The sequence below is a fragment of the Pelodiscus sinensis genome, chromosome 6 (genome assembly GCF_052426305.1).
Source record: "Pelodiscus sinensis isolate ZL-2025 chromosome 6, ASM5242630v1, whole genome shotgun sequence".
Lineage (NCBI taxonomy): Eukaryota > Metazoa > Chordata > Testudines > Trionychidae > Pelodiscus > Pelodiscus sinensis.
Window position 1 is genome coordinate 88,079,214 of NC_143057.1, and position 27,796 is coordinate 88,107,009.

A 27,796-nucleotide genomic window follows, 5' to 3' on the forward strand; every position below is an offset into this window, starting at 1 on the left:
AAAACAAAATATTTGAATTAAGGACCTGAGCAACGCTGGGTAAATCTTCTAGTATTGTATAATTATAAAATGAATCAATTGGAACATAAATATACATACATACATACATACATTTCAGTGCATAGTATATTGAACAGTATAATCAATTCATCATGTGTATGAAATTTTAATTTGTACCAACTTTGCTAGTGCTTTTTATGTAATCTTTTGTAAAGCTAGGCAAGTATCAAGATGTGCTGACACATGCTCTGGAAGACCTCTGCCTACCTTGAAGGGTACGCCCACCCCTGGCTGAGTGCCAATCTAGACGCTCTTTTCCGCAAATGCTTTTAACGGAAAAACTTTTCCGCTAAAAGCATTTGCGGAAAATCATGCAAGTCTAGACATAGCCCCTTACGTCTAGTCTGTACAGAGCTATTCAAGTACTTGTCTATTCATGCCTCCTTGTTTAACTGCTCCCTCTCTTCTTAAAGATCTGTAGTTTTACTTTTTGCCCCCACCCTCCACTCCACTGAGACAGCCAATGCCAAGAGACTCTCACCAACCTCATTCTTCTCCACCCTTTCTGTCACTTACAACATTGTCCCGTGGACAATCTGTGAGAAGTGAAGCATCATTTCCTTTAATAAACATCAGGCATTTTAAGCCATTCTTCTGCTAATTTTAAAAATTCTAGCTCAAGGCTAGTATTATGTTTCTGTTCCCTTGGATTCTCAAATCCACTGCAATATCTACAATGTATTTATTTAATAGACACTTTTGCTAACTTCACTTCTGCCACTAATTCTGCAACTATAATCATGTGGAGTTAGAAATTATAACTTTTAGACGTGAATGTAATCTGTGAGCACAATCAGGTAGTTTGACACTGATTTTCATTATTTACACCCTTAACTGATTAGCAAATTACAGGTACATAAGAACAAAAAGAACAGTCATTTTTAAAAAGTTTGGCTGTAAAATACTAGGACTTGATGCATGCTTTTTTTTTAACAGACATGGTTATAATTCTGTAGCTGCAGAATTTGTTGGCAAATCCACACCAACAACTGTTCCCTATTTCAGAACAGTTTGTTCTTAAAACTGTTGTGTGAAACTTTAAAAAGTGACATTTAAACGTCTGTATGGTTAGCTCATTTTAACAAAAATTCTGCTTTTCAACTCTGACACCAAAAAGCCCACCATTATTCCTTAACCAGCAAATTATTGCTCCAACTTGTATAATTCATTACAATTTACATATAAATACAAAAATCTTTGGCACATCCAAAATGTGGGAACTGCATAAAATACATTGAGATTAATAACTAAACATAAGGGCTACTATACTCACTGTATTATTCATGTTCATATTTAATTTTTTAAAAAACTTTTATTTTAAAATTTAAATGAAGCTCTTGCAGAATTTCCAGTTTGCTTACCAGAGAATCTAGGGAGTATAAGCAGAACTATGCATTTGCCTTCACTGAATTTCTTGATGATTTCAAATCTATTCTCCAGTTTGTCAAAGTCATTTTGAATTCTGATCTTGTCCTGACATAAGTCTTCTCCTCCCTATTTGACCTGGTGGCTTACTGTGTAATCGTTTATCATCTTAGCTCTACCAATGATACTACCTGCAACATTTTGGTTCTCATTTCCACATCTCGTTCGCTGCACTTTTTTACAAGGTTACCTCTATAGGTGCAATGCCAATTGTGTTTTCAATCTTCACCTTACTGAAATATCCCCTTAAGTTCCAGTTCTTCAGCAATATACAACAATCTTATCTGACTAATTTTTTGGAGTGTGGGGGGATTGGGAGGTAGGTTGCAATTCTTTATTCTATCATGTTGTGCAGTAGATTTATATTGGCCTTATCTTTCCTCCTACAAGCCTCTCACTGTTTTCCTAACACACATGCCTATCAGTCCTTTTCTATAATGTATGAAGATAGCTTGCAAAGTCTTCAGCCCAGGGATTATATATTTTTTCTGTACAGGCAGTCCCCGACTTACGCGGATCCGACTTATGTCGGATCCGCAGTTACGAACGGGGCTGCCCCAGAGTACACGGACTGCGGGACCTCACGGTCCTGCCGCCAGTGTACTCTGGGGCTTTGCTCTGCGTCTCCCTGGTCTGCAGACCAGGAAGACGCAGAGCAAAGCCGCGGAGGGGCTCGGGCAGCGGGGCTGCCCCGCTGCCCGAGCCCCCCTCCTCCCACCCGCGCGGCTTTGCAAAGCGCGGGGAAGCCGGCGGCGGGGCACCCCAGGCGTGCCTGGACTGCCCCGCCGCCGGCTTCCCCGCGCTTTGCAAAGCCGCGGGGGGGGGCTCGGGCAGCGAGGCACCCCAGGCGCGCCTGGACTGCCCCGCCGCCGGCTTCCCCGCGCTTTGCAAAGCCGCAGGGGGGCTCGGGCAGCGAGGCACCCCAGGCACGCCTGGACTGCCCCGCCAGCTTCCCCGCGCTTTGCAAAGCCGTGGGGGGGGGGGGGGCTCGGGCAGCTGGGCACCCCAGGCGCGCCTGGGCTGCTCCGCTGCCGGCGTCCTCAGAGGCGCTCCCCGTCTCCCTGGTCTGCTGGTCTCCAGCAGACCAGGGAGACAGGGAGCAAAGCCGCGGAGGACCCAGGCGGCGGGACTGCGGTGCATCTCGGTCCGCCGCCCGAGTCTTCCTGGTCTGCTGGGGTGGGGGGGGGGGGGCGGGGGCGCAGCTAGTACGCCCCCCCCCCCCAGCAGACTAGGCTTTTCTCCGGACGCCTGTGGCAGAGCAGCTGGGGTGCTGCCGTTTGGTCCCACAGCGCCGCTCTGGGTGCTACTGGTCCAACCCAGCAGCACCCCAGCTGCTCTGGTCCTGATTCAGCCGCTGCTGGTCAGTTTCAGCAGCGGCTGAATCAGGACACCTGGGGCAGAGCAGATGGGGTGCTGCTGGGTTGCTCCAGTAGTGCCGAGGAGCGGCGCTACTGGAGCAACCCAGCAGCACCCCAGCTGCTCTGCCCCAGGCGTCCCCAAGTCAGCTTCTGCTGAAACTGACCAGCGCTGACTACAGGAAGCCTGAGGCAGAGTTGCTCTGCCCCAGGCTTCCTGGAATCAGCTGCTGATCAGTTTCAGCAGCAGCTGACTTGGGGACGCTTGGGATTCTTAAGTTCCTTCTGTATGTAAGTCAGAACTGGCGGTCAGTTTCAGCAGCGGCTGAATCTGGACGCCAGTTCCGACTTACATACAGATTCAACTTAAGAACAAACCTACAGTCCCTATCTTGTACGTAACCCGGGGACTGCCTGTACTAAGATGTACCTAGCACACTTCAGGATGTTATAAATTAATAATCATAATTATCAGCAACCAAGAAATCCACAACCTGTTCTACCTTGCTGATTAATTAAAATACATGAATTTTCAAGAATGTTGGAATTGCCATGCAAACCTGTGACCTGTTTTATCTAGTACTCTGTTTCCAACAGCTGCCAAAACCAAATGCTTCAGAGGAAACTGGAAGAAACTAGGGATGTTAAAAAGGAAGTAATTGGGTAAATATGTAAAAGCTGAAAAACTCAGTAGTTACATGCACCTGCAACAGGAGTTGGAAGCTAGCTCCCTGGCAGCTGGTGCACACTGGGATCTGGCTTTTAAGCTGGCTCCTGGCGTTCATTGGCTCCCACCTACCAGCCCACTCCTGGGGAGCTGGCTGCCACCCCATGCTACTGCCTCTGATACAGCCAGCTCCTGCCTGCAGCCCTCTCCTGGAGAGCTGGCTGCTGCCCCCGCATTGCTGGCTCTGATACAGAGCCAGCAGCAGTGTGGTAGCTGGCTCCCCAGGAGCAGGGCGGGAGCCTGCATGTAACATTAATGGTAACCAATAGGTTAACCATTTAAATTGTTATCCTTTTACATCCCTAGAAGAAACCCTATAGTGGGCAATCACACAGTAATCACACATGGAAAGTTTATAGCCCTTCCAAACTTCTTTTTTTATATATTAGAGAACTCTAACAAGACTGTGCAGAATTAAAAAAAAAAACTTGAAAAAATTACATGATTCAAAAGTAATTTTTAATTAGTGCAGCAGTTACAAAGTAATTGTAATTAGGAACAAATGTGTCATGCTTGCCTGCAAGTCTTTTTAAAATCAGAACCTGCTAAATGTATTACTATTTTGTGGTGTGTCTAACACATCTGCATTCTGGCATGCTTAATAAATTCCATCTTATTCATACTAAGGGTGACTTCTAAATCTTATTGCTGAAAATGAAAAACATGTTAAAGTCAAGCCATTTAAAAACCAAGACAAAAAAAGACCCTGAAACAGGGAGGGAGAGGAAAGGGAGTGAAGTAAAAAATAACTGTTTACAACTATCAACCGTCTAACAAAACAAAGGCACTCAGTCGAAGCAGGCACATTAGAGAGGCTCTGGCTAAAGCTAAAAGCAGTTAGGAAGGAACTGAGCCCAATATATCCTTGGTATGGGGCATGCAAATAAGGATGTGTAGAGTGCATGCATGATCCAAATGGGCACTACTACCAAAATATCTTTGCTTAAAGATATAGAGGTTCCTGCCCACCTGAATTGGAGACCCCTTAGTGACCTAACTTTAAGATGAAACCAAGGTTTTGCTTTTATTTGTATATTATAAAAGTGTATGTAACTCAATCCTGGACATTAAGAGATGTATAATTGCCCAGGATTAATAATGGCTGTACATTCATAGAAGTTGCAAATATGAAACAAGAGCACTGCATACACACCTAATACTACCTTGGTTTATTAGAATAAAGTGTGTTGTCTTTCTGAAAGAAAGTGAATACAAACATGAAGAAAAGTTGCAGACTAACAACTCTGGTAATATCTTTGATTGGACCAACTGCTGTTGATGAGCGAGACAAGTTTTCAAGCTTACACAAAGCTTAACACCAGAAGAAGATCTTTGTATAACCTCAAAAGCCTCTCTCACCAGCAGAAGTTGGTCCATGTTGTGGCACATGCACACCCTGTCTCTCTGCTTGAAGGGACCAAGGTGTGTGGACATTGTCTAGTTGTTTACAGGGTCGTCAGCAGGCTCTTTTAGTCTATAAACAACAACCCTTAGTCTGGGATAGTATATGTTGCATAAAAAAGCCTCCGCCTGACCTTACTTGATTTATACACATGCATTTTCTGAAACTACACTAAACTGTAAGGTCTAAGGTTTTAAACTGCAACTCATTGTGATCTTTGTCAAACTTTGTAATCTTTGTAACTCTCAAACTTACTGTAACTCTCAGCTACCTTGACTGTAACTTGCTCTAAACTGCATTCTCCACTGAGTGTGAGTGTGAGAGTCTTTGTGTTTGAAGAAGACTGGGAACAATGAAGCACATGGTGATGAGTCATCACAGACTGATGCTTTTCCTGGATAAAGGGAAGTCTGGGCATGCTCCCTGATGACTAGGTGAATGAGCCATTCAGACACTATATAAAGAAAGGGAGCACATGTGAGACTCTCTTTTTTTCTTCCCTGGCTCCTGAGAAACTCCTCTCTACAGACAGTGTCTCTCCTCCTGCCCAGCTTCTCCACCCATGATGGGCAGACAGTCCCTCCAGGATCTACATGCCTTGGTTCCGTCTGCAACCCATATGCCTGTGTAAGTGTGTGAGTGCCTGAGGGCAGGAATGAATGTGTATGAATGAATGAATGAATGGAGGGGTGTGTGTGTGTGTGTGAGAGAGAGAGAGAGAGAGAGAGAGCGCTCTGTATCTTCTTTAGTTTAAACCTTCGGTGGTAGCTCTATCTATCTTCTTTGGTTTAACTTTGTAGTGCAAATAGTGGAGTGCTAATTCCTCAAGCAATAAACCCACACTAGTGTAACCCTGTAACCCTAGGTGGTCTCCAGTGAGAATATTTTTGGGGTAACAGTATAGCCTAATGCAGAGATGGACAAAAGCCTCTCAGTGGACTGGATCTGGCCTGCTTTGGCTTTGGGCAAGGCAATTACAGGCTCCACCTCCTAATTACAGCTATTTCGAGATAAGGCGTATGTGGATGCTCCACTGATGGCTATGGTAGTGACGCCTCGAGGGCCAACCTCTGGCTGTAGTAGTGGCGCCTCTGGATGAGGGGCTATTTTGAAATAGCAGCAGTGGAGCATCCACATATGCCTTATCTTGAAATAGCTATTTTGGAATAGGTATTATTCCTCGTAGAATGAGGTTTACAAATTTTGGAATAAGCTGTCCATTATTTCAAAATAATGGAACGGCTGTGAAAATGCTCGCATTATTACTTGGAAATAACTCTTGTTACACACCCTAACAGACTTTATTTAAACTTGTATTGCCCAGCAGAGGGCTGGGAAGCACAGGACATACATTTCTGGGGGAAAAATCAGACTGGGAGTAGGTTGGGATCAACTTGCAGTATAACTAAGGCTTGCAAAAGCCCAGAATTGGCTGTCTGGCTACAGACTAGAAATAAACATAGCTGGAAATGATCTGCATACTGGAAGCTGTGAGAAAACAATTGAGGCTGGAGGCTACATCAGCAACGTACTATAAGGAACGGCCCAGCTTAGAGGGTAGGAGTGACACAGTTATTCATTAGATCAGATTGTACATAAATTCCTAGGCATTTTTCTGAAAGTGAAGCAATTTATTGTCCCAGTACTGTAAAGGAATGTGAGGCAGTATTTCCTTATATGACAGCAGAGTCCCACTGAGGTCAGTGAGAAGGTCTACCCATACAACTGCAGGATTATCCTCGTTATCCTATGAAAAATCCTACTTGTTAGTTAACTAAAACTGGTACAAAAGCTTTAAGTTGACTAAATAAGCAAGGCTAGCATCTACAGGGGCTTATATTATGAGTTAAAAAAGGACTTTTGAAAACATCACTGTTTATGTTTGATTGTCTCAAGCAATAGTAATTCCTTATTGTTATGGTATCTGTACAAAGCAAACTAAAGAGATCAGCAACCAGATTTTAAAAACTATCTGATATCCTGTATCTAATTCAGGTATCAGCCTATATGTAATTTCATATCAGAAAGCTACTACTAAAAATAGAGAGAACCTTGGGCTACAAATTGAATGCCTAGCTACTTCTTCCTTTCCTCAGAATTTGTGGAACAGGGTTGATGTGTCCTGAGACCAGGCCTAGTGTCAGCAGCTATGGAGCAAAATTGTGTTTAAAATGATTCTGTATTAAATATAATTAGTCCATACTAAAAATCATATAGAGGCTAAATATGCCGCTAATTCCAGAAGCACTGCAATATACTTCAGAAAAATGGCATTCTAGTTAATGAATGATGCTATGGCATTCTAGTTAATGAATGATGCTATGGAGTTTTATGAATTTTCTAAAAGGAAAATGTAAATTAAAACAATTGCTGGATATATACATAAACCCAAATAAGAAAAAGAACATTTCAGCCATATAAGTATATGACTGCATATAAATCCAGGCTGGGTGTATTTTGCCTCTAAAATGTCCTATCTTTGCTACCACCAATGCAATTACCAGTAATTGCAATGTTAGGAGTCCCAGTGTAGTGGCTACTTACATTAGAAGCACAATGTCATCTAAACCTTCTCAGACCTTACCTGGTGATTAAAATTGCTATGTTACATGGTCTATATTAGTGCTTCCACTAGCATAGTGTAGATAAAACAGGCATGAACACATTCATAAGCCTTGACTAAACAAGACAGGTGGGGAGAATTTAGAGCTCCCAATTCAGAACTCCCATTTTATGGCATTAGAACCCTGGATGGGGGCATCAAGTTCCGCTCAAGTGCTTGTTATTAAACATGACCATACAAGACAAACTGGGATTGTTAATATGATCAATAGTTTCAGCTGCATAACTGTGGAAAACAGCAACTTTTTGCAGCCAAGTTAGAGCACCCACACTACAGGTGTGCAAAACAATTAAGCCTTAATTCTACGTGAAGCTAGCTTCAGGGCAGAATATTTCTGCCAAATATTTCACTTGCAATAATTGGCATTTTTTCACTAGAAAAACATTTTGTCAGAAAACTTCTAGCCAGCTCTATCTCCAAGTCTGACACTGATCTAACCCACATCATCCTTTGGAGAATTAATTCTGATCTTCTATGTAATGTGAAAGCTATGCAACGTGAGATATCGTCTTATTCCTAACATCATTTAAGATGGCTTATTTTCACTATTTTTTACTAAAGGAAAGATCACACATACACACACAAAGACTCGTCAGCACTGAATATACAAGTCCAAAATATATGCACCTAAGGTTGTTTATATCGAGTGTGTAATCATCCAGGTAAATTAAATGCAGTTGCTGTAACCCAGAATGTCATCTGTATATATTGTAATGGGTTTACTTTACCCTAAATAGATGTGTAATACTTGAAGATTAACACAATCAAACAAGTAATCCTGTGGCACCTTAGAGACTAACAAAAACATGTAAACCCACTTCAATTCTCAATAAGCATACTTAACACAATTTATACCCTTAACTTTTAGAGTAGGGGTAAGTAATAATTTTTGATGGGGGGCCACTCCAAGAATGTGGTTAGTGGTCGAAGGCTGCACTCTTCCATGATATTAATGGAGGAGGTATGGGGTCTGGGATGGAGGTTGGATGCAGAAAGGAACGTGGGGTAAGGGATTGCAATGCAGGAGGGGGTCAGGGATCTGGGAGGAAATCTTGAGTGAAGCAGGGGGTTGTGACCTGGTGCAGGATGGTTACAGGGATTTGGGATGTGACTGGGGTACAAGTTTGGGGTGCAAGGTCTAGGAGGGGTTTGTGACCCGGAAGAGGGATATAAGAGGGGATGCAAGGTCTGGGAGAGGATACGGGTACAGAAGCGAGGGATTACATGGGGTAGAGGATGCAGGAGGAAGGGCAGAGGTGGGTGGGAGAGGCTGAAACAGGCTCCAGCCAGGATGCCCTTACCCGGATGGCTCCCGGCCAGCAACCCAGCTGGTTCCTCAGCCAGGGTCCCTGGCTTCCATGCCCCTACACCAGCAGCTCTGAATGCTGTGAGCCCAGGGAGATGGGGAAGGATGCTTCACATGCTGCCTGTCCTGCTATGCAGCTTCCATTGACTGGAAACTGGCCAATGGGAGACTGCAAGATTTTTCTGAGACAGTGCATGAAGCCTCTACTCCCCTCCCCCTAGGCTCTCAGTGTTCAGAGCAGGGCCGACTTATCCATTAGGTACAGTAGGCACAATGCCTAGGGCCCACCATACTTTTAGGGGCCCACGAAAATGTTTTAATTTCTTTTAAAATCAGAAGGGGAAAAAAATGAACTTTTAGGGTTGAAGAAAATGTTTTAATTTTTTTCTCACTCAAAAAAAAAATGAAACTTTTTGGGCCCACAAAAATCTATTACATTTTACCTAAAACAGGAAAAAAAAAGTCAAAGTATTTAAAGTTATATCAAAAATAATTTTTAATATTGTTGTTGTTATGGTGGGAGGGGTCCATGAAGGCAAAAGTGCCTAGCGCCCATGGAAGTCATAATGTGGCCCTGGTTCAGAGAGCTCTTCTGAGCAGCATGCGGGGTCAGGGCAGGCACGGAGCCTGGGAGAGGTTCTCATAGGCCAGATCCTGTGACTTGGTGGCCCAGGTCTGGGTTGTGGGCCATATTTTGCCCACCCCTGTTTTACAGGGAACATAATAATTTGTCAAATGCTCCATTAGGTAAAGCTTTTAGAACATGTTGGTTTTCTTTTAGCTATATAAACTAAGTTTTCAAAGGAAAAGCCATACATTCCATTTTACAGGACTCTTGTGGTAACTATCGAATACTGCAACATTTTCCAAAAGGACAGCATTTACACAGGTGAAAGAGAGGTTGGAGGGAGGGCAAGAAGAGCTCTACACAAGCTATTCCTTAATCCCATTCCCACTATTATGAAAGTGGAATCTGTGGGACCCATGTGATCCCTGCCCCAGTGCAGGGCTGTACAGTAGTCTCACACAGGGCTTCAAAGGAAAGTTATGCTTTTCTTTTGGCAATTTTGATGATCTCATCATTTAGGATAAAGTTGAGTTTTAAATAATTTACCTGTTTAAATGAAAAAATAACTGATGCTGAAGTCAAGGAAGCTAGCTTGGTACAGTGCTGGCAAATTTCCATCGAAAATATTATGATATGTGCCTCATTTCAACTTGTAGCATTTTCACCTGTAGTTCCAAAAGGACTTGGTCTACTGAGGTGATGACTGCTGATCTGGTAGAGATTACATTAATTATTCATGATTTTAAATGAAGGTACCCTTCAACTCAGAGTCCCTGAAAGTTAGACTCCGTGGGTACGTCTAGACTGCAAGCTTCTTTCAAAAGAGCATCCACACCTCAAAACTGGATCAAAAAGGCGATCTGCTTTTTCGAAAAAGAGTATTCAGACTTCATGGATGCTCTCTCAAAAGAAAATCCTGATTGCTATTCACAGAATGGCCATCAGGGCACCTGTACCTTTTTTCGATTGCCTTCTTTCAAAAAATGTCCCTGTTCTGCATCCACACATGCCTTTTTTTCGAAAGAGCTCTTTTGAAAAAGGTGTTCTTCCTCGTAATTTGAGGTTTACCAGTGTTGAAAACCCCCTTGTGTTCTTTCTAATTAATTTCAAAAGAACGCGATTGCAGTATGGACGCAAGTGACATTTTTTCAAAAAAAAATGTAGTCTAGACATACCCCTGTCTCTTCTTCAAAAGTAACCCCAAATGTCCTGTTCTTTTCAACTACAGGCAGTCCCCGAGTTACGCGGATCCGACTGATCAGGGGGAGGGGGAGCAGAGTGGAGCACAGCAGAGCAGCGGAACGCGCGGCCAGCTGACAGCCCAGACGCGTCTGGGCTGTCAGCTGGCCGCGCGCTCCGCTCTGCTCCCCCCCCACCCCCCCTGCAGACCAGGGGGAGGGGGAGCAGAGCGGAGCAGAGCAGAGCGGCGGAACGCGCAGCCAGCTGTCAGCTGGCCGCACGTTCTGCCGCTCTGCTCTGCTCCGCTCCGCTCCGCTCTGCTCTGCTCCCCCTCCCCCTGGTCTGCAGGGGGGGTGGGGGGGGAGCAGAGCGGAGCGCGCGGCCAGCTGACAGCCCAGACGCGTCTGGGCTGTCAGCTGGCCGCGCGTTCCGCTGCTCTGCTGTGCTCCACTCTGCTCCCCCTCCCCCTGATCTGCAGTGGGGGGGGAGCAGAGCGGAGCACGCGGCCAGCTGACAGCCCAGATGCTTCTGGGCTGTCAGCTGGCCGCGCGTTCTGCCGCTCTGCTCTGCTCTACTCCCCCTCCCCCTGGTCTGCAAACCATGGGTGGGGGGAAGCAGAGAGGAGCACGCGGCCAGCTGACAGCCCAGACGCGTCTGGGCTGTCAGCTGGCCGCGCGTTCCGCCGCTCTGCTCTACTCTGCTCCCCCTCCCCCTCCCCCTGGTCTGCAGACCTGGGGGACGGGGAGCAGAGCAGAGCAAAGCCGCGGAGCCCGGGGGCAGCAGGATAGCCACGGCGCGTCTGGGCTGTCCCGCTGCCCCCGTGCTCCGCGGCTTTGCTCCTGACGCCTGTGGTACAGCAGCTGGGGCGCTGCCGGTTGGTCCCGTAGCGCCGCTCTGGGTGCCACTGGACCAACCCAGCACCACCCCAGCTGCTCTGCCCCAGGTGTCCCCTAGTCAGCAGCTGCTGAAAATGACCAGTGGCTGACTACAGGAAGCCCCTGCCCCGGGCTTCCTGGAATCAGCCGCTGATCAGTTTCAGCAGCAGCTGACTTGGGGATGCCTGGGGTTCTTAAGTTGAATCTGTATGTAAGTCAGAACTGGCGTCCAGATTCAGCCACTGTTGAAACTGATCAGTTTCAGCAGCGGCTGAATCTGGCCGCCAGTTCCGACTTACATACAGATTCAACTTAAGAACAAACCTACAGTCCCTATCTTGTACGTAACCCGGGGACTGCCTGTACATAAGTTCTAATGTCAAAGTTATTGCTCCATTCATAATATCTCTTTTGCTTGCATACAGTCATTTCACTGACACTATACATTTTATTAAGGAAGCAGAGTATGTATGATTCTCTGTAAAACCAAGTTTACAGCATGATGTATCAGCATATGTTCTAGTCACTACTTAGTTCTTGAAATCATTGTAGTTCTGATATTTTAACCATTTACTAAATAATTATCAGTCTCAAACCAGAAACACGTGAGCTAAGAGTAACTGTGGAAATGCTTTTATTATAAAATAATGTTGGGTAACACTGTAGTTCAGTGGCTTTATTTTGCCTTATTTTAATTGTGCAAAAAGGTCATCTGTACAAAAAAGTAGTCAGACAGCAGAGGAGTGGAGTTACGTGATGCACTTATGGAAACAGAATGTATTAATGGTTAGATTACTTCATTTTTTGGCCAGAGATTTCCATAACACTACTTTAAAGAGGATTTGGAGTCCCTCTATAAATTTTACAAGGTCCTTTTAAAATGTGCAGTAGTTCCATTTGCCAACTGGCATGTTTTCAAGGGAATCCTGGTTAGGCGATATCAGACGGAAAGAGGAAGAAATAGAAAGAATTTTTATTGAAGTCTCTACTATTCTTTTTGGGATTTAAGAGAAAATCAACTTCTGTAATAATTCAGTGAGACTCCAGTGAAAAGCTGTGGAATGGGAGGTTGTGGAATCTCCATCACTGGAGATATTTAAGAGCATGTTAGACAGACATTTATCAGGGATGATCTAGATTATGCATGGTCCTGCTGTGGGGACAGGGGACTGGACTGGATGATCTCTCAGGGTCCCTTCCAGTTCGTGTTCTACAATTTTGTAATTCTATGAAAGAGTTCTTTATAATTGACGAGGTGTCCTGTGGTGCCTTATAGACTAACAGATTTATTGGAGCATAAGCTTTCGTGGGCAAAGACCCACTTCGTCAGATGCATGTCTGTATTTATACAAGTTTCTTCATGAGGTTGATGGATTTCCACTCCAAATAGCTAAAAACATGCATCTGATGAAGTGGGTCTTTGCCCACGAAAGCTTATGCTCCAGTAAATCTGTTAGTCTATAAGGTGTCATAGGACTCCTTGTCGCTTTTGCGGATTCAGACTAACACGGCTACCCCTCTGATACTTTATAATTGAGTCAACAAAAGGGAAACCGTACATTTGTAGCAGTAACAATAATCAGCATAGCTAGCAACAGCAAATCTTTATAGAACAATATTATTGCAGAATTTTGTGCTGGGACTTGTACCAATGAGAGGGAGAGATCCAAATGTGGGGCTTTACTGTATTTATGTAATTACAGACAGTGAAATTACCTCATTGAAGAAGGGACCTCAGGAATTTCTAGTTTAAGGAAAGTGTGTGGACAAAACTGGTGCTTATCATGGCAGTAGTCACCATTTTAAGCCTCCTTACTCCCTTTGCCCTCAACAATTTCAATGCGTCCATGTTAATCACAGTTACATTACAACTATAGAAAGACAGGGTCAATTTTTATATGTCTGGCTGTCCAACTGCTATGACATTATCTGCCCGAGGCACTACTGAAATCCTTCAGGGTCTGAGGAACCCAAAGAAGAGTAGCCAAGGTCAGAGAAAATTGGAAGGCAAGTCAGTAAAATCAGTATCTGCAGCATAGGAAGAGGCATCGTAGATGGAACTCCCAGTACTTGCCCTGGACTAGGAGGAAAGGGAACAAAGAAAGAGGATCTATGGTGCAAGCCCCTACTCCATCAGTAAGGAGACTAATAAGATGGACTCCCCTGAGAAGTCAGGCCTTCAGGGACTAAAGAGAAGGCGTAAATTCAAAAGACAAGCAAAGCGAAAAAGATCAGGAAGGACAGGGATCTATTCTTACTGTGAAGTAAGCTGCAAGAATGTGAAAGACTGAACAAGTTGGCACTTGTGAGGGAGAGCATGTCTTACATTGGAGAAAGCACTGAGGGGGATTTGGGAGCTGAGATTTTTGGGGTTAGCAGGTGTTTAAGCTCCACAATTAAACTTAAGTGAGCTCCACCACTTGTAGGACTCACCCCATCCTCAGTTCTGGGCTCCCTTTCTCTTCCCCCCCATTAAATCATCTACCTTTACTAACGCTATAGCTGTAAATAGACATTCCATGTAGGGGAAGCATCTTTGAAAGACTGAAAATGTGTAAATAACCTTCAAGGATATAACAGCATAAAGTCTCCTATATGATAGCAGGCTGCATGCCTTTGGGCTTCTTTTTTCCAACACTTTCCTACAGCTTTTTCAGGGATCTAACTTAAAGATTTTTTTTAAGTATTATACAAAGAAGCTGAGTAGATTTAATAGTTTCAACATTTGCTTTTTGGAAGCTGCCCCTTTAATCCATGCAATGTTTTACTATAGAGAACAGCTGTGTGAAGTGAAGTGAGAAGACTGGAAAAAATGAATAACTGGTCTATGATTTGCCTGATCCAGGCCCAATTTCCTTGGCTTTCAATAACTATGTTGCATTTCTGCCCGTTTAAATTTTCAGTACAGTTCAAGTCCTACTGGATATGACAGTGACATGAGCTTCTCTTGGCAGCCCAACCTTTCTCTCAACATGTCTGTAGCTGATTATTTAGAGAGCTATCATTAAATGAATTTTGCAGCAATATGAAAAATGTTAATTTGATAAGCACAAGATAATTGATTGAAAACTTAGTTAAAAAGTGTCACTACTGTTTCTACTTCAAAAGTCTTTAGTTTTAATCCATGATCTACTGCAAACATTTTATTAAAATGTTCACAAGTCAAGTTGCAATTTTACTATATACAGTAAGTATTGGTATCAGATTTCATACTGCTTTTCTTTCTTTTGCAAAGCCGCGGGGGGGAGGGGGCTCGGGCAGCGAGGCAGCCCAGGCACGCCTGGACTGCTCCGCTGCCGGCTTCCCCGCGGCTTTGCAAAGCCGCGGGGGGGGGGCCTCAGGCAGCGAGGTAGCGCTGCCCGAGCCCCTCCGCGGCTTTGCTCTGCGTCTTCCTGGTCTGCAGACCAGGGAGACGCAGAGAAAGCCCCAGAGTACACGGGCGGCAGGACCGCAAGGTCCCGCAGTCCATGTACTCTGGGGCAGCCCCGTTCGTAACTGCGGATCCGACATAAGTCGGATCCGCGTACGTCGGGGACTGTCTGTATTTATAATGTCAAAGGAAATTGAAGACCCTTAGAACCTCACATAAGGTTCTCAGTAAGTTTGTACAGCACCTTTCTATATTGCATATCGGTTCTAGACAAAAGCATTAATCCTTTGTTTTCAGAAATACTCACTCAAAATTGTTTCTATTTAAGAGGGAAAAAATCAATTTATCCTCTTTTAGAATAGGTTTATTTTATTTTTATAGCTATTTTGGATTTAAAATCTGTTGTGAAATAGACCATTCTCTTCAGCTTATTGAATAATACATTCAGTGAGTCATCTGAAGAATATTTGATTAAACTTACCAGTAGAGAAGATGAGAACTGTATTGTCCCAAAGCCCATATCTCTTTAGGGCTGAAGTGACATTTCCTACAGCTTCATCCATAATGGACACCATTCCTGCATAATGACGTCTCTTCCCATCTTTGATGAAGGCATATGGTTTCATGTATTCCTCAGGGACCTGAAGGGGCTCATGCACAGATTGGAGTGCAATGTAGAGAAACAGAGGCTGGGGAGGAAAAAGCAATATGCAAGATAGATGAGAAAGTACCCAAACAGTCAATGCAAAAGTCACATTAACCAATTAATGCAGCAATTTTATTGGTTTCCTTCAGATTTCTCTAAGCACAAAATATGCACTATTCTGGGAAGATTATTATAAAGGTGCTAAAATATTAATGTATGTTTTCATTTTAATGGTAGCCTAGTCACATGCATCTGACTAAGTGGGTCTTTGCCCACAAAAGCTTATGCTCCAATAAAACTGTTGGTCTATAAGGTACCACAGGACTTCTTGTTGCTCTTACCTCAGAGTGAATTCTTTGTGCAAGTTCTGTGAACTAATAAGTCAAGAATAGTACATGATTACACAATAGGAGACTATTAAAGTGCATATACAGAAGGAAGCCTAATTAAGGTTTCACAGGCAACATTAATTCTGGCATATCCTAACCTGAGTGCATAACTTTGCAATCTTACAGTTCTTTTAATAAACTCTTTTGTAGTTTCCTAGGCTTAGGAAAAAAGACAACAAATTCCATAACATGTCATTATATTGACACAGACATGGGTCATCAGCAGTGTTAAAACATCTAAATCCACCATAGTGATCTCTACACCTTGAGCTAATGGAATTATTGATACCAATAATAAGTTGTTATCCTCTAAGTGGACCAGCATTAGAGGGGAATAAGACACATGCTTTGCTAGTGGGTTTCACAGATATTTGTAACAGCAGAGGAATGGCAAAACTCAGGAACCTTGGGTTCCATTACTAGCTCTAGAGCAGTGGTTCTTAACCTCTTTGGCACTGTTACCCCTTAAGCTTAACCAATAAATGAAAATTACCCCTACTCCTTTTTAAAATGGAAATAAACAAAAAGAAGATTAATAATTTTTGTTTTTCATTTTCTCATACATTATGTTGAACAAAATTGAACACCTATTGTATTTTAAACTTACTACCCCCTGAAATATGCCAAATTGCCCCTCGAGGGGTGATTACCCTAGGTAAAGAACCACTGCTCTAGAGGAAAGCATGCTGTTGTGGACACACACTCTCCTGCCCATTCTTCCTGATTCTGCTCTGTCCTCTCCAAACTGTCCCAGCCTATCTTTTTCTCATCCCTGGCTCCTCATATTAGTCCCATTCTTTTTATCTAGCCAGTTCTACTCTTCACTCCTCAGACTCCTCATCCCTAATGTCCTTGTCCGTCATGTTCTAATCACCCTCTCACTGCTCCCAGTACCATGCCCAACTGTCAGAGGGTGTGGCTGCCTCACAGCAATCCCAGATAGAGAAGGGTGGCACCGCCCCAACTCCCTACCTCAGTTTTCTTCCCTGATGTAGGTCTCCTAGAAACTTTGCCTATATTGGATAGGTGGCTTAGTCCTCCAGCCAAATCACAAACCTAAAATAAATAAATAAGTGGTTCTTCCGCACTTTGGGGCATCTTTTCAACTCATGCTCTGGACTCTGTTTCTATCCTCTTTCTGGATAATCTTTGAGGGTTTTTCCTGCTCTGGAATGGAGCACTCTATCCTCACACTAGTTCCTCAGGATACCAGTCTCAGATCTTTACTCAAGCCTTCCATAGGAGATGGCTTGCTCCCTGTGGTTTCTTTCCTCTACTATAGGAGCCCTGAGTCCTCAAGGGGCTAGTGCAGAAGGCCATGGCGCTGGCGAGCTCAGTGTGGGGCGTGCTCAGGCCATGCGGGGGACAGGTGCTGCTGACCTACCCCACGAGAAGGACACTGCTCACACAGGATGGAAGGACCATGGGGGTGGGGGGGGGTGAGTTTGCACCTTCCCCCCTGCATACAGGCCTGTAAATCTGGGACATTTCATTACTTGATGGGGACACCAAGACAGAGTATAAAAATAGGAACTGTCCCAGAAAACCAGGGACATGTAGTCAGAGTAAGCATAATATGTGGTATTGTCCAAAGTAAGATAGTTCATTTGTACTATTCTGTTGTGAGTTTTAACAAAAACAAATGTGTTAGCTTTTTCTGGGGGTGGGTGTTAATATGACTGTAGTGTTAAATACAAAAGTTTATTATGTCGTGGTGTAGGAAGTCTTTATATCAGGGGTGGCCAAAGTGTGGTTCATGAAGCCGCTCCTGTGGCCGTCCCCCTCCCCCAAACGGCCCCAGCGGTGATTCAAAATGGCACCCAATATGTCGGCAGTCAACAGGACCCTGATATGGCCAAAAAGCCTAAGCTTGTTTCTTAAAGGGGCAGCCCTTTTTTTTGCTTGATAATTCTGGTTTTGCTCTTCGTATTTTTTCCGCCTCTGTTTCGGCTCTCTTTGTTAAATGGGTTGGCCACCCATGCTTTATATTATAGGAAAGAAAGAGAAACTGTATTTTTTTCTGAGAATTTTAAATTAAGAACTTCAATTCTACTTCTTTTTATAATATAGGTTAATATATTTTACATAAGGATGTTAAATATCAATTAATTGAATAGTCGATTAACCTCATGAATTCTTATCGGTTACCTGACTATTCTGTAGTCCCTGGGGATGAGGTTGGTGGTCAGAGCACTCTGACCCCACACCTAAGGAGCGCGTTGCCACTCCATGGTGCTGCATCTGATACAGATGAAGCAGCACAGGGTTCCAGGTGGGAGCTGGTCTGTGAGAGAAGCCAGTTTAAAAACTAGCTCCCCTCAAGGGCTAGCTGCCTGTTGCCCTGCGCTGCGCCTCTGATACAGAGGCTGCAGTGTGGGATGTCAACAGCCCCTGTCTGGCTATCTGCCCACGTGGGTCCTAATACACTTTAAATGCAGAGCTGCAGCAGGGGTAGGTCCTGGACCTGGTGCAACCAGCCCTCCCCCGGTGTTTGTAACACTGAGTTCTCCTGCATAAAGGCTTTGAACATTAAAGAATCAATGCAGTACTGTTCACTTTTGTTTGCTGAGCATTTTAATTAAGTGCACTTTTCTGACCTGGGCTTATTTTCTAGTGGATCAATCTCTAATTTGCAAAACCTGCACTCATAAGAGACTATGTCCTATTTAACGCTGTTTCCTCTAGGTTTAGTGTAGGTCTTTGTTCAGGTGAAAAAGCAACACAAGGCCAATTGCTCTGATAAGACAGTGAGGGTTATCATAAACCCACATCTGTATCTAGATATTTATCATCTATTGTTTACAAAGCAAGCTCAATTCCTAAATTAATATTGTACAGACATTAATATTAAGATACTTGTAAAATAAGTTCACAAAGCAACAGATTTGTATTGTACCTTCTCAGTTTTATGGTTGGCTATAAGATCTACCGCTCTTTTCGTAAATACATTTGTGGAATACATATTTTCATATCCAACTGCAACTTCTTCTCCATCTCGAAAATCAAGAGCACAGCGTGTTGCATTCTTTGCACTGATGAATACACAACGTTCATGAGAATAATAATCTTCACTTCCCAGAAGATAACCTAGAACAGGAAAAAGGTGACCAAGTGAGCAACCCAACATATAATTTACTATATATAAACAAATATATCAGGCAAGACTTTCAAAAGATACAAAGGGAGTGCAGTGCCAAACTGCCCCTTGTGCCTTAGAAAAATTACATCTTCAGACTTTCTCTAACCCCCCCCCCCCCCGAGGCTAAGCAGCCTAACATTCCTGAACATCTCTAATCTTATATTTATTTGAAAATAAAGCACAAAATCCAAGTCTATGTATCAATTATGCAAACCTGGAAACATTTTAAGAACAGTTCAATATCTTTACATATAAATCAAAGATGCACATGTCCTGAGCCTGTAGCTAATTGGAATAACTTTAGTTACAGTTTTGTAAACTGTATTTGTTAGTACAGAATGATTATATCTAAATAAATACTATAAACACTGAACTGTTATACTATTTACATTTATTAATGGTAACAATGAATTACAGCAATGTCCCTCATATGAACTATGTGGTGATTTCTGATTCACTGCTGACACCAACTGGTGAAACAAACAAATAATTATTTATAGACTGACTAATCTTAAGAAAATAAACTGTGCAAAAATAAGGTTCACCAATCTTGCAAGGTACTCTGCAGCTTTAACTCCCATTGACTGGAAGCAATGAAATTGCCTCAAATCTATTGCAACCTCATCCTTAAAATAAATCTCAACTTTTATGACCCAAATATTCTCCAGAATAATAGTGGAATATTGCAAAGCATACCCTGAAGGCAACCAAATTAAGGTTCACTGAGGGGGCAGAATCAGTTTCAAAATCCAGACTCTTGACCAAAGACCTTCTTTCTGCTAATGCACTCTACCTAAACCTAATGAACCCCACAACACAAATCAAGCAACAAAATATCTAGCCAAACAACTTCCAGTTATGCCATGCTGTATATGATGCAGAGGATGTCAAAGTCAGATATGGAAGGGCTTTCTCAAGGAAACATAAAAAATATGCTCTTAAATACAAGAAATAAATTGTGTTGGGGATTTCTGTTTATTTTGCTTTTGTAAAGTAAGTCAACTGGAATCATAGTGTAAACATAGGAAGAATTAAGCGCTCTGAAAAATAAATTGCTTCCCTCTTACAGTGGGCACCCAAAATTATCAAACACTTGATAACTTTGGAGTGTTAATCGCTATTCCTCAAGTCCCCAGGTGTAAAACTGGCATTATCATCTCCACATCAGAGATAACATGATGTGGTGTTGTGAAGATAATTTCATTACTGTTTGTGAAGCACTTAGTTACTTTGGTGAGGGCATCACAGAAAGCCCATGAGAAAGTAAAGTTTTGCAGAAAGCCCATAAGAAAATAAATAGTTCAGTGCATTGATTGGATGGTGTACATTAAGGCCTCAAGTCACATATGAAATATGGAAGATAAAAAGGAAATATTAATAACTAAAAAGTTGCTTATTGAGGCAGTGGCCCTATGGTGGGAAAAACAGTATGAGCTTGTGCAATTAAAGACTATATTGAAAAGCATGCTAATAATTGCACCAAATAAAAGTTACATAGGTATCCTAATTCTGGCAATGCCTAAGTTTTGAGTGTTTGCAACTTAAAAGTTCCTTTAATAATTTTTTAATGTAATTTTATCCAAGTTCTTGTAATACCTTCATCATGGTAGTGTGTTTAGAAAATATATTTAAAAATGACCAATAGTCTAGTAAAATGCCTATTACTTTTTAATAGCAGTGTCTTAACTAGAAAAAAAAATACACAATCTATAGTGATGTTAAAAGTCTGACCTAAACCTAGAAACATGGAAAAATTAAGTACAGGCAGTCCCCGAGTTACGCGGATCCGACTTATGTCGGATCCGCAGTTACGAACTGGGCTGTTCCTCTCCCTGGTCTCCAGCAGACCAGGGAGAGGAAGCAAAGCGGCGGAACACGTGGGCAGCGGACAGGGCTGTCCGCTGCCCACGCGCTCCGTGGCTTGGCTCTGCTTTGCCCCCCCGTCCCCCTGGTCTGCAGACGCGTCTGGGCTGTCAGCTGGCAGCGCGCTCCGCGGCTTGGCTCTGCTTTGCCCCTCCCCCCCCGGTCTGCAGACCAGGGGGATGGGGGGGGGGCAAAGCAGAGCCAAGCCGCGGAGCGCGCGGTCAGCTGACAGCTGTCAGCTGGCCGCGTCCTCCGCGGCTTGGCTCTGCTTTGCCCCCCCCCCCATCCCCCTGGTCTGCAGACCAGGGAGACGGGGGGCAAAGCAGAGCAAAGCGGCGGAGCACGCGGGCAGCGGACAGCTACGGCGCGTCTGGGCTGTCCCGCTGCCCCCGTGCTCCGTGGCTTTGCTCCGGACACCTGTGGTACAGCAGCTGGGGCGCTGCCAGTTGGTCCCATAGCGCCGCTCTGGGCGCTACTGGACCAACCGGGCAGCACCCCAGCTGTTCTGCCCCAGGCGTCCTGATTCAGCCACTGCTGGTCAGATTCAGCAGCGGCTGAATCAGGACGCCTGGGGCAGAGCAGCTGGGGTACTGCTGGGTTGGTCCAGTAGCGCTGAGGAGCGGCGGCGCTACTGGACCAACCCAGCACCACCCCAGCTGCTCTGCCCCAGGCGTCCCCAAGTCAGCTGCTGCTGAAACTGACCAGTGGCTGACTACAGGAAGCCCCTGCCCCGGGCTTCCTGGAATCAGCCGCTGATCAGTTTCAGCAGCAGCTGACTTGGGGATGCCTGGGGTTCTTAAGTTAAATCTGTATGTAAGTCAGAACTGGCATCCAGATTCAGCCGCTGTTGAAACTGATCAGTTCCGACTTACATACAGATTCAACTTAAGAACAAACCTACAGTCCCTATCTTGTACGTAACCCGGGGACTGCCTGTATAAAGCTTCCTCTGAGAGCATACTCGTGCAACATATGGAGTAACTAAGCACAATGGGACAAGTGAAATGTGGAACTTAAAATACTGTACAAGTATTTGTTTCTGTGGGTTTCAGAAAATCAGACTATTGTCAGCAATAGGCTGAACATTTATTTATCAGTTGTAGTCTGCTAAATTAGAGAACTATATTTTGCTATGTGCTGAAACAGCTAAAACACTTTTACTGGCTGTTTTGAGTTTGTTCTTAAAAAATATTTCCCCTTTCAATACGGTTAGTAAAGTACGTAGAAGAAAAGTAATACATCTGACCATTACCAAAGTAAGTATCAAATCCTCTGCGGGTTGGAAGGCATTCTTTTTTATACATGCCTAGATGCCACTTCCCTACCATGTGGGTAACATATCCTGCCTCCTTCAGCAGTTCAGGCAGAAGTTTTTCATCCAGAGGGACACAGCTGGGCTGGCAAGGCCAAATTATTTGGTGTTGTAAACCTGTATGAATCTTGGAAAAATAAACCCAATGCAGGTATTAGTTTTACCATAATAGCAATGTATGCAATAAAAGCACTGTATCAATATTTAAAAATACACATCATAAAATGAGTCTGAAGTTTCACAATTCCATAGTACACGCAGCATTTTCTAGAAGACTCTGAAAGTGTAATATTGAAACATTTCCCAGAACTGAAGAATAGCTTTGTGTAAGCTTGAAAGCTTGTCTCTCACCAACTTAAACTGGTCTATAAGAGATATTACCTCACTCACCTTAGGTCTCTAATATCAGGGGACTAACACAGTTAAAATACTACATACATTTAAGGAGAGGGATTCCAAGGTAAGACATTTCTTCACCATGCTGAATCACCTGTTAATCTATTTGTATTAATATAGAGGATGCTTATTGTTGTGGTGTCCTTCATGACACAGGGTTGCCAAGTGTCCAGTTTTCAATCAGAACATCAGTCAAAAAGAGACCTTGGTAGCTCCAGTCAGCACCAGTGATTGGGCTATTAAAAGTCCAGTTGGCGTGGGAGTCTACCTGGCTCAGTGCAGCTCTCAAAAGCAGTGTCATGTCCCTCAAGCTTCTAGATGGGAGGAAGGGGGACAGTCAGGTGGACTCTGTACATTGCCCCCATCTTGCACACCCGCTCCACAGTTCCCAGCCAATAAGAGCTGCTGGAACGGCACCTGCAGGCAGAGGCAGTCACCTTGTGCAGAGCCACCTGGCTACCTCTTTGTCTAGGAGCCAAGGGACATGTTGCTGCTTCCAAGGACCTTCCCTGAGGTAGGCGCTACCCCGAATCCTGTACCACACACTCCCTCTGCACCCCAATCTCCTCCCACACCCAAACTCCCTCCTGGAGCCTGCACCCCCTCCCACACTCTTGAACCCCCTCTCACATCCAAGCTCCCTTCAGAAGCCCACACGCTGCACACCACCACACTCATCCCAATCCCCTGCCATAGTCCAGAGCCCCCTCCCTCCAGCACGCTGAGCCTCTCATTTCTGGTCTCACCCCATAACCCACACCCCATCCCAAACCTCATATCCCTTTCCACAGCCTGGAGCTCCCTCCCCTCAAACTCCTTGGCTCCACTCAAGAGTCTCCTCCTGTATAGAGTCCCCTCCTGTATACCAACCCCCTCATCCCCAGCTCCACCCCAACCCCCTGCTTCAGGCTGAGGCTCCCTCCAACTGTCTCAACTCCTCATTTCTGGCCCCACCTCAGAGGTTGCACCCCATGTTGCAGCCTGCACCCCTTCCTATATCTCTGCACCCCTTCCTATATCCCCACCCTCTGCCCCAGCACAGTGAAAATGAGTGAGGGAGGGTCAGGTCTTGTCAAGATAAAAAGCGAGAGCTTGCCTAACATCATGTGTGAAGACATGCCTGTAAGGCATCCTTGTGTGGTTTGGGGGAAAAGATAGTGTGACAGGGCAGGTTAGAGGGCTAGAGAGAGAGGAAGAGACTATTATTTCAGGGCAGCCAGGAGCAGCTAACCTGAGGCTATTAAGAGCAGAAAGGAAGCATCTGGGATGGGGCTGCTATAAATCAATTAAGGCCCAAGTGATTTGACTTCAGGCAGCCAGGGGTCCTTTTAAAAGGCCCTCCCTGCTGAGGGGAGATATGGTAGAGGAGTTTGGAAGGAGATGGAGAGAAGCATAAGTGAAAAGAAAAGAAACAGAAAAGCTGAGATACAGAACAGCAGCAGTTGCCAGAGACTACAGGTGAGGCGAGGCAAGGGGCTCCTACCAGGAGGGTTTGGACTCCCCTACCCAAGTAGCCTGAGAGCCTAGCCAGTAGCTGGGGAGGGCTGGTACCCAGCCCAGGCTGACCAGGGACCCCAGCCACAACACCCTTTTAGCCAAGGGACAGAAGCCCAAACGCAGACAAGGACAAGCGGGACCTGTGCCACTGTACTTAGTCTTAGGACTGAACGGGGCAGAGGCCCAGGATTGGGACTGACCCTGTCACAGTAGGTAAATGTATTGGTTCATTGATGTGGAAGGTGGAAGCCACTTTTGGTAAGAATTTTGGGTGCGGCCATAATGTAACAGTCCTTTGTGAATATGGTAAAGGGAAGGTCTGCTATAAAGGTCTACTACCTATCTTGCCGATGGCAATGAGAAAAGCTGCCTTCATTTCCATACGAAGGAGGGAGCTAGTGGCTAAAAGCTTGAATGGAGGTCTGGTAAGGCTTTTGAGTACATGGTTGAGGTACCAGAGAGGTGTAGGTTCCCAAACCATTGGGTATACATTTTGCATACCAGTTAAAAATTGTTTAGTGATGGGGTAGGAAAAAATTAAGGAACCATCAATTGGTTCATGGAATGGAGTGATGGCTGACAGATGAACTTTAAGGGAACCAAAGGATAAGCTTGACCCCCTGAGGTTGAAGAGATCTTCAAGTATGGGAAAGGTGCTTTGGTTGATGACATTGTATGTGTCTGTGGAAACAGACAGAAAAAGTCTCTGCTTGTAGAGGTAGGTTTTTCTGGTTGTAGGATTCAGCAATTTTAAAGTATCTGTTTAACTCTATCTGAACAGGAGCCATCATGATGGAACCATGGAGTAGCTAGGCCTTGAGATGAAGAGCTGCCGGATTGGGATTCAGCATTTCAACCATTGTGTTGTGATAGCAGGTCTGGACGGCATGGGAGTGAGTGAGGGCTGCAGAATGCGAGATGGTTGAGGTAAGGGTACCAGGTCTGCCTGGGCCTGTTTGGGATGATAAGGATAATTGTCAGATCTTGTGAATCACTTGATTTATGAGCAGTAGAGGTGAGAAAATGTAAATAAGTAGTGCTATTCATGGAACTAAAGGCATCCCCAAGAGATCCCCTGTCAGAGCCTGCTGTGGAGCAGAACTGATTCATTTTCAGTTCATATAAGTGGCAAAGAGGTCAAAGAGGCTTTCCATTTGTAGAATACTGTTTGAATGACTGATGGGTATATCTCCCACTCATGCTGTTCTGAAAAGAGGCAGCTGACAGCATCCACCATGATGTTCTGAACACCAGGTAGGTATGATGCTAGGGGTGTGATGTTGTAGCAAATGGAGTGTTAGGAAGAAAAGAGGCTATTGTGCCCATCTGCTTCACCTTCACTGTCTTGAGACAGCTAGAGAAAGAAGTGGCTGTTGTGTGGTTCCAGGAGGGGAGTGATTGGTACCAAGGAGTGGGGACTGTGGTACCAATGGGATCTCAAGATCAGAGTGGTGAAGAAATTGATTTGATGCTGAGAAGAGCTTCAGTGTTGTATGTTTCAGTGCCAGTCTGCTGGTAGTGGTCAGTGTCTATTGACCCTTGGTTGTCGGTGCAGAAGAATGTGTCAGAGCCGAGGCTGGTGCTGGCGGAACATCCATACGGGTTGGCTTTGGTGCCACTGCCTGTGCCGGTGTTGTGAGTGCTGGAGTTGTTTAGCATGCTGGCTCTGAAACTGTCCTTTTTGGTGCTGTTGGCGTGTGTGCCAAGGCAGCACCAGAGGTGCTGTGCTAGTCAGCGGTACTCACTCTAGAGGAGCTGGCTCGCTCGATTTGTGAGTCCTGGTCTGAGGAAGATAAGGCTCACTTCCTTGAAATAATGGAAGTCTGAGCCTTGTCTTTGAACCCCATTGTTGACGGGTCAATGGGAAATCCATCTCCTGTTGGTTGGAGGGATTTTTCTAAGAGGATCACCTGGAGGCGCAGTTCTCTACCTCACCTGGTCCTTGCTTTCATGTTGCTGCAATGAGAGCACTTCTGAGGAATATGGCTCTCCCCAAGGCAGTGAACACAAGAAGACTGTCCATCAGAGACTTGCATGGCATCTCTGCAAGTGTCACTTGAAGTCAGGGGAACAGGGTCTGGTGACAGTTGAGGTTTCTTCAGGATGCAAAGATTTTCTTTATTCTTCGTTTTTCTTTTCTCCTTCTGGTTTTTTGTTTTTGTGTTTTTTAAAGAAGTTAGGTTAATTCTTTAGAACAAAAAGGAAAGAAGGAAGGAATTGGGAGGGGAGGAAAATGGGGAAATCTAGCGCCTCTTTCCAAAAAGAAAGGTTTTTGTTCTTGTTTTTTCTTGAAAGGTTTTTTTCTTGAAAGAAAAAAAAGGTAAGGAGAACAGATGGGAAAAGAATAAATGGATAACAAGCTGTTTTCTTTGTATTTCAGGCAAAGGAGTGACAACTGCTAAGAGCGCCATCTGCTGCCAAGGATGATAGAGAAGGAACTTACGGGTAGCTGCGTCATGTGCACAGTCTATAGACACAAGTGGCACCATGACAGGCTACTGTGCAGGCAAAATGCGATCCAACACTGCTAAGAAAAATCTCTGATTTGGCAGCATAAGGTCACACCGACACCTAAAGTGGAACACCCACAGAGACAACATTCTAAGATGCCTGACATCCTCTGGTAGCATGATACTCCTGTTAGTTCAAAGTTTTAAAATAAAAAAAACCCCAAACCAAATAAGCCTTAATTCTGTAATGATAAATTGGAACAAACTATAATTACAAATAGAATTGCAAGGCTCCTAGAAGATCATGATATTGGGTCTAAGCAGAATGGCTTCTGCATAGGAAAGTTATGCCTCACTAATCTTAGAATTCTTTAAATGTGTCAATAAAATAGTGAATAAAAGAGATTCAGAAATGAAAAACTGGACTTTTAAAAGTCTGTCATAAAAGGCTATTCATGAAATAAAATTGTCATGGTATGAAAGGCCAAGTATGCTCACATAGCAGAAACTGATAGTAAAAGAACAAAAAATGGCCAGTTTTCACCAAGACACACAAACCTTAACACTGGAGTGCCACAAGATGCTATACTAGAAGTGGCAATTAATATGCTGATGATCTGGAAAAAGGAGAAGCAGTCAGGTGGCTAATGATACCCTTTTGTCTTCTGCAAATTTAGTCAGGAATGGAGAAAATGGAGGAACTTCAGAGAACCTAACCAACCTAGACAAATGGGCAACAAAACAGCAGATGACATTCAATGTTAGTCAATGAAGAGTAACACAGGATGAGTAGTTTAACTTACTCTTTCCGTACAATTTACTGGAATCTACACTATATCACCTCAAGAAAAGGACCTGAAGACTTCTACTCAGCATGAAGCAGCAGACAAAAATCAAACAAAGCATTAGAATGGATAGGGAATGAGATAAAGAATAGTACAGAAAATATAACATCATTATATAAATCCATTCATTTGCTCTGAATACTGTTTTTAGATGGAGTAACCCTAACCTTAACATAAGTCTTGTGTTGAAAGCTATCAATTGATATGCATACATTTAAGGTAAATGCTATCTACCACTGTGCAATGCTAAGGAGTCAAGAGTAATAAAAATCCCACATAGAGGCTACATCTAGACTGCAGGCTTCTTTCAGAAGATTGTTTCTGCTTTAGGAAAGAGAACATCCACACACAAACATGCATCAAAAAAGC

At 44.1% G+C, this 27,796-nt stretch overlaps 1 protein-coding gene and 1 long non-coding RNA gene across 3 annotated transcripts in view; one reads left to right on the forward strand and one right to left on the reverse strand.

The window, feature by feature from the left end:
- Positions 1–27,796, reverse strand: part of ARSB (arylsulfatase B) — a 101,902-nt gene that overhangs the window by 67,639 nt on the left and 6,467 nt on the right. For both annotated transcript variants that reach the window (XM_014571538.4, XM_075932330.2), the window contains 3 exons: positions 22,180–22,366; positions 18,822–19,012; positions 15,372–15,579 (listed from right to left, as the gene is read on the reverse strand). In XM_014571538.4, coding sequence (XP_014427024.3) covers positions 15,372–15,579; positions 18,822–19,012; positions 22,180–22,366 — 586 coding nt within the window. The remainder of the gene's footprint in view (positions 1–15,371; positions 15,580–18,821; positions 19,013–22,179; positions 22,367–27,796) is intronic.
- On the forward strand, positions 5,471–26,812 carry LOC102444981 (uncharacterized). The gene is made up of 3 exons (XR_012904867.2): positions 5,471–5,596; positions 24,914–25,059; positions 26,513–26,812. It is a non-coding gene; the product is annotated as an uncharacterized LOC102444981 (long non-coding RNA).